Below are 11,961 nucleotides of genomic sequence, written 5' to 3' on the forward strand. Positions count from 1 at the left end.
GCCAAATGAAAGCTGTGGTGGGTTCATAACTCAGCCATCTAAAATGATCCATTTTCGATGATGCCGAAAACACACTTTCTTCTCAAAAAAAACTCTTTTTTTGATAAATTTACCGGGAATTATGCCGGGTATAACTAAGCGAGAAAAAAAAAAACTGATTATTTTCGTCACAGAATAGCGAGAAAACTTCCAAATTAACGGAGCGCGAAACAAGTCGACTGTACTTCTTGCTAGGACGCAGTGGTGCTCTGCTGCTGCTTCGTCAGCAGAAATTTCCCGCGTTATAGAAACGTTCTACTATGTTCCCTGTTTTCAAGAAAGGAGACAAACGAAATGTGGAAAACTACCGTGGGATTACCTCACTCGGGGTTGAATCTAAGGTGTTTGAGTTGCTGATAAATGAGAGATTGTTTGCTTCCTGCAAGGCAATACATAAGTACATGTGAACATGGCTTCTTTCCTGGTCGATCCTCGGAAACGAATCTCGTCAGCTTTATGTCGTTCTTTATGGAAAATGTATGCAAAAAACTTCTAGTGGATGCCATCCCACGTAACAATTCAGTAACCATTTAGCATCCACTCTGATTTATGATGGTTTTATAACGGCAATGAACAATCCATTTAGTTTAAATATAGCATTTTAAAGTGTAAAACATTCCTACTTAGTAATTCAGCTTTTTGCTGTTTTAAAAACCTTTTATAGTCTGACAAGAAAGTCAAAAACTGTCTTGTTTTAAAAATAAATTTAAAACAGTTATGAATCCTCCTTAAAACTGTTCTGTAATTCAAGCATAAACGTCATTAGAAATTGTTTATTAATGTTATGATAAAATACTTTATAAACGTGTTCTATCATTATAAAAGCAACCATAAATCAATTATGTTTTGCATTAGAGAAAAAAGCATTTATTATTGCTTTTTAGCCTTTTCAAAAAGCATCATTAATTCCCAAATTACTTTGTTAACAAAAGGAGCTTAAAAGATGGTTCCTCATAGTTATTAAATGCAAAATTTATGACAAGGAAATCTCGAAGGATAGACGAAGTAGGATAAAAAAATAAAGTCAATTTCAGATAAATTTACTTCTTTAGAAGAACCAGCACACCATCAACGACTGACCATCTGTCGGAGAAGAGTAAAGTGAGCGGAGCCCTCGAACTCATAAAACATTGTCTAAAGTTGAAAAACATACCAGCCTTCTCCAGATCTTGCGAGAACAATCGAAATAACAACCGACAGCAAACAACTGAAACTGTTAGTTAGCGGAGAATGACTGGTTTCCGATCCATATCAGCGATTTTATTCGGCGAAAGAATCAACTCTTCGAAAATATCATTCAAGCGTACATCCCTGCATCGTTGGATGGTGCACTTCTGTAACCATCCGGAAGAAAAAGGTCTTTTTCGGGAACGATTGCGCTTCCAGTTGTTTTAAATGCGAAATGTTGTAAAACAGTATCGCAAATTACCTGAGTAACTGCTCACAATCCATCGGAAGAAAAACGCCTGGAAGAATCCTGTATATCACAGCGCAACTATCGAAAGATAAACAAGCTTTGACGTTTAACTTTTTGCTGGCAACTTTGCCTCCATAAATGCAGCCATAAATCTGAATGGATTAGGATCAAGCAAAATGGCTTTAGATAAATTCAATTCAGCCTGCAAGTTTTCTTCATAAAATCCATTTTAAAACCTTATTAATTTGTTAAGGAATTCTTGAAAGCAAAACAACTTCTTCACAAATGACCCATGAAAATCAACTTTTATGCCTCCGCCATGTTACAATTAGTTTGCTTGTTTTTTACAATCTTCGATTTTCAATCAATATTTCCTTAGATATAACTTTATTTTGGTAAATTTAGAAATGAGCAAACATTTAAATGCGAAAATAATAAAAGAAATCGGCCAAGCTCGATCTGAAGAATATATTTTTTTTTTCAATGCTAAATAATTGGTCAAATCGACGTTTTACGAGGGTGGAATTAATTTTTCGATGTTTTCACGTACATTTCACATACAATTTAAAACTAGGCCACTTAATGAGAACTATTGTAATAAATTTGGATATTCAACGAGATTTTTATACCATCAGTTTCTATTTTATTTACTTTGATCAGATCGGATTCATAAATCCTTATCTATCTTGATTGATGCTTTCCTAGTGGATTCAGCATGCGGCTAGGGGAAATGGCTCGGAAAGGGTTTTTATTGTTGCTAAATAGCTTTTATTGTAGCTTTCAAATGGTTCTCAATGCGTTCGTCATACAACCTTTTGCAGAAAATCAATCTTGAAGAGCTTCGAGAATACACCCTTCAGAACCTTCTCCAGGGTGGGCTAACTAGACATATTCTAGTCTTAATGAGGTTTTGGTGGATGCATTAATGACAAAATAGCCTTGACTAGGGTTTTATGAATGTTGTTTTATAGTTGCTTTGTAGTATTTCATAAAACTTAAAATGTTACTTGGGATCTACACTGATCTTAAAGCTGCGTTTGATAGAGTTGTGCACGACGTTCTGCTAGCAAAGCTTGAAAAAATTTGATGTTCTGCCTCCTGGCTTAGATCGTACCTCGTGCAACGTGGAAATTGGAAATTGGAAAGTACTCATCGTACTGCTTCTCACCGAAGATTAGAAGTAGCACTTTGGGACCACTGCTCTTCTCTTTATTTGTGAACGATGTAACGTTTATTCTGCTACGTGGAGGTTAATAGTTTTTCGCCGGTGACTTGAAGATTTACCTAGTCATTCGAGGCTATGCTGACTGTTTAGAACTACAAAACCTTCTGGAAATATTTAATGTATGGTGTGAACGTAATCTTTTGAACCTGTGCGTCTCAATTTGTCTTTCTAAATGAAAGTGCGAAGCTCACCATACTGTATTGCAGAGGAGAAGGCGATATTCATTAAGTTCATAAAAATTGCATATCCCAGAGCAATTAATTAATTCTCTGTTATGATGATGAGGCAGTGGTGGAACGCATGTCACCTGCGGGGTATGATCTTCCTCTAGAGGTCCCAGATCGTGATCTAGTGTTGGTGCTACACCCAACCGGGCCTGTAAGATTCGTTTACAATTACAGAGCTATTACCATCACCAAACTTTGCCAGTTTGTAGCAAACATTATGAGCTTTAATAAGGTTTAAAACGAAAATTTTCAAAAATGTGCTTTTTGAGAAATTAACTTTTTTAGTAACAAATATCATTTTTTTCATTGAAACAAACGAATTTTTTTACAGTGTATATTTTTAACACAATTTCCAAAATAATATCTACAACTTTGCTGAGAACACCAAATCAATCGAACAAAGCGTTTCGGCAATATATATTTTTAAACTCATTAGTACTATTTTTACACAGGCCCTTTTCAAAAAGTAGTCGTGATTCAATTTGAAGAACTGATAACACAAATTGGCATGTTTACTAAAAAGGAACAACTGTGCAAAGTTTCAGCGTAATTGGAAATGATCGGTCAGGATCGATTTGCGAACCTTCGTGGAATGCCTCAGCTGTGTTCGATAAAATAGCAGCGCATGCCGATTTTCATACAAAATGGTCATCTTTGACATGATGTAGCTTTGTTTACTTATGATAAATTGAGCAGAAACGTTCGCCAAACAACTACAAATATGTTCAATTTTACGATTACAAAATATTTAATTTTTGGAAGCACCTGCCGGAAAGTGAGACACCAGGTAAAATTGTTCTAAATAATAGCAGTTTTTATTTACGCGCTGCAAATATTTTAAACATTTTTAACTATTACCGTATGCGTGATAATGTTTGCACCATCGTACAAATAAGGTTCCCGTTTCACCTGTGCATACAATACTTACCTTACCAATCAGACTAAGGCCTTGTTGTCCTCTGCTGTCCGAAGAAGTCGTCTCCACTCTACTCGATCCATGGCCACACTTCGTAAGCCTCGTAGTCTGCGAAGGGTCCGCAAGTCGCCTTCTACTTGGTCGATCCACCTTGCCCGCTGCGCGCCTCTTCTTCTTGTTCCTGTTGGGTCGCTTTCTAGAACCATTTTCACTGGGTCGTCGTTCGGCATTCTTACAATTTTTGCAATGTGGACGATGGATGGTTCTCCCAGTAGCTGGTGTAATTCGTGGTTCATTCGCCTCCTCCACGCTCCGTCATCCATCTGCACTCCACCGTAGATGGTACGCAACACCTTCCGTTCGAAAACACCAAGGGCGCGTTGGTCCTCCACGAGCATAGTTCAGGTCTCGTGGACCACCGGTCTAATCAGCGTCTTGTAGACAGTCAACTTCGACCAGAGCGTCCTCCGGAGTCCAAAGTAGGCACGATTTCCTGCCATAATGCGTGTTGGCCACACTGGCCTCAGCGCACCTACCGTTGGTGCCTACGTGGATCAGCACATCCCTGCAGCGGGTTCAGCAGCGAAATGGCAAGCGGAGTGACAGGTATCAATCTGTCACACCGGGTGAGTAGGAAAACACATAAAACCCGGACAATCGACAGCCATTCTATCCCTAATTAGTTCAGTGCTATTTAATTAAAATTCTAATATAGTTTAAATACCTAAATCTAGTGTTACTCACCGAAGAAACTTGTAAGTTCTTTTTGCATTAAGATTACTGTGAATTAAGAATATTTTGCGTGTAAATAGGTAATCCACAACTCTGTGCAATTGAATCGCAGCTAATTAACTGTCTCACCAGACAACAGAATCGGTGAGAATGATGAATTGCTAATGGAAGCTTACAAATACTTAATCTAATGCAACTTACCTAGGACTTACAGCTAAAACTTACGTGCTAGGCTAAACCTAAATCCTGGAATACTCCAAGGGGAACTAAACGTGAGTACTTCTTATCTAAACTTACATCTAGGCCGAACAAAAATAGTTGAGAACGATCAACAATGTTATACAAACATACATCCATATATATAAACTACAGATATGAACCAAATTTACATTCTCACATCAAGTAACACCAATCGGATCGTGCGTTTTATTCGTTTCCGGCCTAAGTAGTGAGAATCATAATTTTGGAAACTTCCCGTTGAAATCGATTTTCAACAAAATATAATTTTCGTTTATTGAAACGGTACGGTCGGTGCAAGTCAAATGTCGCGAAGTGATGGTAAATCCGATTCGAAGAGCACTCGTAGAAATGGTGTGAACAGTGAAGATAATGCTGCTGGTGGTGATGGTGGTGGTAATACGGAAGTGGTGATATTGGAGGAAACCGTGGAAGGACATACCTGTAGAGCTTGTCAAGGTCCTGACACCGAAGAGATGGTTCAGTGCGACGTATGTGATCGATGGCACCACTTTTCCTGTGTAGGCGTATCGGAGGAAGTTGCCGACAAGAGCTGGAGTTGTACTAACTGCGTGACTGCGAAATGGGTCCAGCGAACTAAGGCAGCTTCGGACGGAGCACCAATAAAGGAAGACGTCATCCAGAATCGGAGATCGCTGCAAGACCTAAGCATCGGAAAAATCGTGACAAGCACCCGTGGCAATCCAGTAATTCCTTCAGCTACAACATCACAAAAGTCAGCTAAGTCGCTGACAGTTCCGTTGACCAGCCATCATCCAGCACCTCTGGTTCCAGTACCCGATCAGAAGCAGCAGACTTCGACACATAGCATAGATATACCATTGATTGGCTCTGGAATTCGTTCAGATCCAGCGTCGCAAAAATATTTGAAGTCATTACCAGTTTCGTTGGCCAGTAAACACCAAACGTGTCCAGATCTAGGGTTCAGCCAGCAGAAGCAGAAGTCGTCGTTACCAGCTGTAGTGTTGCCAGTGATCGATGCAGAGGAAGCGATTTCTGAAATGTCCATCTCCTCGTCACAAAAGTCTGCAAGAAACCGTGCCAAGCTTCAACTAATGAGATTGCAGGAAGAACGGGCATTTCAGCAGCAGCAAGAAGAGCGCAGAAGAATCGCTGAGGAAAAGGCAGCCCAGGAGTATAAGGAATATCTGGACAACAAATATAAGATTCTGGAGGATTTAGCGAGCGAACGAGGATCGAGTCGGAGCTCTAACTTCTCTCGTCGTCGGGTTGAAGAATGGGTGCAAGCAACTAACCCTACACCCTTAGACACAGCCAAAACCGCCGCTCAGGAGCAAGACGGCCTGCAAGAACAACAACAGCAGGAACATCGGCGTCAAGAGTTTGTCGAGCAACAGCAGCAGGAACGGTTGCGGCAAGAACAGCTTCGAGAAAAACAACAGCAGCAGGAAGCGACACTGCAAGAACAACATCAGCAACAACGGTTGCACGCAGATCAGCTACGGAAGCAGCAGCAGAAGCAGTTGGAGAGAGAGCAGCAATTTCGGCAGTATCAACAGCAGCAGCGGCAAGAGCAAATACGTCAGGAGAGTCTTCTGCGACAGCAACAGGAAGATTTGAGGAAGGAAGCGGATGCCATCAATCGGATGTGGGAACAGCAGTTGGAACAGGAGAGAATTCTACGCGACCAGCAACAACAGCTAGCGGATGGTCAAGGGGTCATGCGACGACCAGGAAATCTAATTCAATGCAACCAGATGCCAGAACCACAACTCAACCCTCCACCGGTGAATCTCGAAGCAGAGTCATGCAGAGAGTCGATACGTGAGCAACCTGGACAATTCCTTCCAGACGCTCTACCGCAGTCGACGCAACTTCATCCGAGAGAATCGTATTATCCGCATAGACCTTCTATGAATACAGGCGACAGAAATAGAGGGCCTTCAGTAAACTCGTCGATTGTGGATGATGATGACCAGTTTCAACTTTCCCGCTCTCAAGTTGCAGCACGACAAGCAGTATCCAAAGATCTGCCTACGTTTTCGGGCAATCCAGAGGAGTGGCCAGTTTTCATATCCATGTATAATCGAACGACCACGATGTGCGGATTTACGGAGGATGAAAACATAGTTCGACTGCAGAAAAGCCTAAAAGGCAGAGCTTACGATGCTGTCAAGAGTCGCTTGATGCATTCCGGAAACGTTCCTGGCATTCTGTCCACTTTGAAGATGCTGTTTGGTCAACCAGAGGTGATCATACAATCGCTAATTGGGAAGGTGAGCTCTTTATCGTCGATTCGAGAAGACAAGCTGGAAACGCTAGTGGACTTTGCGGTGAATGTCCAAAACTTCTGTGCCACTGTAGACGCGTGTGGACTGCAGGAGTATATGTACAATGTCACTCTACTACACCAGCTAGTCGGCAAGCTACCGCCATCGCTCAAACTCAACTGGGCACAGCTTCGTCGAACACTGTCACTGGTCAATCTGGCGACCTTCAGTGAGTGGATTTATGCCTTGGCGGAAGCAGCGAGTGTCGTCGTATTCCTACCGGCGACACATGACGGGAAGCCAACTGAAAACGAAGCGCGGGGGACTAAGAAAAGAAATGCGTACCTCAACGCCCATTCTGAAACGTTTCGTCCTAAAGACTACAGTAGCGATTCGGAAGAACAGACTACAGTTGCATCAACTTCGGGGAAGGAATCCTGCCAAATCTGCAAGGGAACTTGCAAGTCGGCCGACAAGTGCAAACGTTTTCTGGAACTGTCCAGGGAATCACGTTGGGCCGTCATAAGGGAATTTGGATTCTGCCGCACATGTCTGCGCATCCATAAAGGATACTGCAAAGCAAAACCATGTGGTAAAGATGGATGCACCTACCGGCACCACGAGCTGTTGCACAACAATTCGAAGGAAAATCCGAAAAACACCGGAAGTACCACTGAACGTGAGCAATCTTCGCAATCCAGCACTAGCAAGTCCGGATGCAACACCCACCAGACAACCGTCAGCTCAGTACTGTTCCGTTATCTCCCAGTAGTGTTGTATGGAAAAAAATACAGCTATTCGCACGTACGCATTCTTGGATGAGGGTTCTGCGCTTACGTTGCTTGATCAAGAGCTAGCTAACGAATTGCAGCTTGATGGCACTGTAAGCCCTTTGTGTCTCCGATGGACTGGAGGAACCGAACGACACGAGGCGGATTCTCACATCTATAATCTTCACATTGCTGGTGGCAAGAACGAAAGCAAGAAATTCCTCTTGAGCAATGTTAGGACGGTTAAAGAGCTACTGTTGCCGCAGCAAACGATGGACATGGCTAAGTTGTCACAGCTGTACCCACACCTTCGAAATCTGCCGATCGATTCTTATCGCGACGCTCGTCCACGCATTCTAATAGGGATGAAGCACGCCCTGCTCAGTCTTGGCCTGAAAAATCGAGAAGGGGAAATCGGTCAACCAATTGCTGTGAAGACACGGCTCGGATGGACCGTGTGTGGAGGATGGACTTCCCAGAACGAAGCGAGCCTACACCATTACACCTTCCACGTTTGCCCCTGTAGTGTGAAGTCAGACGAGGATTTACACCAAGCTATGAAGGACTACTTCTCAATAGACAGTCTCGGGTTGGTTAAATCGGAGAAGGCGCTTTTGTCCGTTGAAGATGAACGTGCAGTATCACTGCTTCAGTCACTTACCCGTCGTAAAGATGATCGATACGAGTCCGGGCTGCTCTGGCGGTTCGATGACGCCCGCTTGCCTGACAGTCGATCAATGGCGCTGCGGCGATTCCAGTGCCTGAAGAAACGGATGGAGAAGGACCCACAACTGTCTAATACCCTGCAAGCGAAAATTGCCGAGTATGTGGAGAAGCAGTACATCCGGAAGCTCACCGACGAAGAAATCAACCAGAAGGTTCCGCGACGCTGGTATTTGCCAATCTTTCCCGTAACCAACCCAAATAAACCTGAGAAGGTGCGAATTGTGTGGGACGCAGCGGCCATCGCCTATGGAACGTCCCTGAACTCAGCGCTGCTAAAAGGACCGGATCTGTTGTGCTCTCTCCTCGCGATTCTACTCCAGTTTCGGGAACGCCGTATCGGACTGACCGGTGATATCCGTGAAATGTTTCAACAGGTACTGATCCGAGCCGAAGACCAGTTATGTCAGTGTTTCTTCTGGATAGACGAGCATGGAGCTATAGTGGTGTACGTTATGCGAGTGATGACATTCGGGGCCTGCTGCTCCCCCAGCACTGCTCAGTTCGTGAAAAATACCAATGCGGAACGATTCGCGAGCAAATATCCAGCTGCCTGCGAAGCTATCACGAAGTCGCATTACGTAGACGATATGCTCGTTAGTGTGGATACCGAAGAGCAAGCCATCCAATTGGCGAAGGACGTTAAGCATGTACACGAGCAGGGCGGCTTCGAAATCCGAAATTGGGTTAGTAACTCGAGAAAAGTACTTGAATCGCTACAGGAGACAGACACCGACGAAAAATGTCTCGACTTATCTCCGGAGCTGGTCACCGAGAAGGTGTTAGGCATGTGGTGGAACACGAGCTACGACGTCTTCACCTACAAAGTGGGATGGAGCCGCTACGACCCTGCTCTGCTAGGAGGCCAACGACGTCCAACGAAGCGGGAAGTGCTGCGTGTCCTAATGACCATTTTTGATCCACTTGGCTTGATTTCCCACTTTCTATCGTTCCTGAATATCCTGCTCCAGCAAATCTGGCGGTCCGGTGTGCAGTGGGACGAAGAAATCGACGACAATGCATACGAAAAATGGAACACATGGTTGCAAGTTCTACCTAGGGTTGAACAGATTCAAATCCCTCGATGCTACAACTCCAAATACCCCGCGGAGGAAGCTGATGATATCCAACTCCATACGATGGTGGATGCCAGTGAAAACGGCATGGCCGCTGTTTGCTATCTGCGTTTCGTCAAGACCGGAACGATCATCTGTTCCATCGTCGCCGCAAAAACGAGAGTCGCCCCGCTTAAGTTCACGTCGATCCCAAGAATGGAACTAGCAGCTGCAGTCCTTGGCGCCCGGTTGGCTCACGCTGTCGAAAGATCGCTGTCCATCCACATCTGCAGAAAGGTGTACTGGTCAGATTCTCGAGACGTCCTATGCTGGATCAACTCGGACCATCGCCGCTATAGCCAATATGTTGCTCACAGGATCAGTGAGATTGTAGAGATTTCGGAAACACATGAATGGCGGTGGGTCCCGAGCAAGCTGAACTGCGCCGATGACGCTACCAAGTGGAGTAAGCTACCAGATATGTCATCTAATCATAGATGGTACAAAGGAGCAGACTTTCTCTGGCGCGCTGAAGAAGATTGGCCTCCATCGCCAACACTTAGTGGTTCTACAGAGAACGAACTTCGCCCTTCCTTCCTGGCTCATCACGAACTATTGGAACCCGTCATAAGTGTCAGCAACTACTCAAGCTGGAAGAGGCTCGTCAAGGTTGCAGCACTCGTTCATCGTTTTGCGAGTAATTGTCGCCTGAAGCACGCCAGGAGACCGATTCTCACGGGAACACTCACAGCAAACGACCTGCTTTCCGCCGAGTGTTTGCTGATACGGCTCGCGCAACGGGAAACATATCCTGACGAAATTGCTGTTCTTCAGAAGGCATCGCGATGCCCTGACTCCTGCACAAGTACTATCCCGAAAACCAGCTCACTCTACCCGTTAACACCATGGTTGGACGACCATGGAATCATGCGTATGCGAACTCGTATCGCTGCTTGTCAATATGCTACTGATGACGCGAAGCACCCAATTATTCTCCATCGAAATCACCACACCACCACCCTGATCGTAGCATACTACCACCTCAAATACCACCATCAGAACCACGAGACCGTTATCAACGAAATACGGCAGAAATTTCGCATCCCTCATTTACGCACCTGTTACGAGCGAGTGAGGAAAACTTGCCAGTGGTGTAAGAACCAGCACGCAGCACCCAGCCCACATTACATGGCAGATCTTCCGCCAGCCCGCCTCGCTGCTTTCTCGCGACCATTTACACATGTGGGAGTGGACTACTTTGGGCCGATTGAAGTCGTCGTCGGAAGGAGAGTCGAGAAGCGGTGGGGAATGTTAGCCACCTGCCTGACCGTGCGAGCAATCCACATAGAAGTCGTGCACTCGCTTTGCACAAGCTCCTGCATCATGGCGATCCACAACTTCATTGCACGGCGTGGTACTCCTCAGAAGATTTACAGTGACCGTGGCACGAACTTCATCGGTGCAAATCGGGAATTGAAGCAAGCCAACGAAGCAGTCCACCAACACGAACTGATGAGAGAGTTCACGAGCTCCGGAATTGAATGGGTGTTCAACCCACCTCTGTCGCCACATATGGGTGGCAGTTGGGAGCGATTGATTCGCACCGTCAAGAACAACTTGATGGTTGTATGTTCGTCGAAGAGGCCGTCCGACGAAGTACTCCGCAACTTGTTGATCGAAGTGGAGAACACCGTGAACTCGCGACCGCTAACGCACGTGCCGATAGACGAGGATTCGGCACCAGCACTGACACCGAACCACTTTCTGCTTGGCTCGTCCAACGGGTCAAAACCGCTTGTTAACTTTGATGATACCGGTGCGATCCTAAGGCAGAACTGGTGCACATCGCAGATACTTGCAAACCAATACTGGAAGCGTTGGGTATCGGACTACCTGCCAGAGATTACCCGCCGTACCAAGTGTTTTCGTCGGGTAAAGCCGATTGCCGTGGGCGATATTGTGGTCATCGCCGATTCCAACATGCCCCGCAACTGTTGGCCGAAGGGGAAAGTCATCGGCATTAAAGTCAGCCAGGACGACCAGGTTCGGTCCGCAACCGTAAGAACAGTGAGTGGTATCTACGACCGCCCGGCGACGAAGCTTGCTGTTTTAGACGTCCGGTGCGACGGAGAGTAAGCCAACCAGGGGTTGTCGTACCCTGGGGGGAGTGTTGGCCACACTGGCCTCAGCGCACCTACCGTTGGTGCCTACGTGGATCAGCACATCCCTGCAGCGGGTTCAGCAGCGAAATGACAAGCGGAGTGACAGGTATCAATCTGTCACACCGGGTGAGTAGGAAAACACATAAAACCCGGACAATCGACAGCCATTCTATCCCTAATTAGTTCAGTGCTATTTAATTAAAATT

At 45.2% G+C, this 11,961-nt stretch overlaps 1 protein-coding gene across 1 annotated transcript; it reads left to right on the forward strand.

Annotated features, from left to right (window-relative positions):
* The first annotated feature begins 5,098 nt into the window (after nucleotides 1-5,098).
* Nucleotides 5,099-11,729, forward strand: LOC135709633 (uncharacterized). The gene is made up of 2 exons (XM_065232020.1): nucleotides 5,099-7,849; nucleotides 7,917-11,729. The coding sequence occupies exons 1-2, from the start codon at nucleotides 5,099-5,101 to the stop codon at nucleotides 11,727-11,729; spliced, it is 6,564 nt and encodes a 2,187-aa protein (XP_065088092.1).
* The last annotated feature ends 232 nt before the right edge of the window (nucleotides 11,730-11,961 follow it).

This window comes from Ochlerotatus camptorhynchus, unplaced genomic scaffold, assembly GCF_037179485.1.
Source record: "Ochlerotatus camptorhynchus isolate MF236.1 unplaced genomic scaffold, CSIRO-AGI_Acam_v1.1 ptg000035l, whole genome shotgun sequence".
In the NCBI taxonomy this organism is placed as follows: domain Eukaryota; kingdom Metazoa; phylum Arthropoda; class Insecta; order Diptera; family Culicidae; genus Ochlerotatus; species Ochlerotatus camptorhynchus.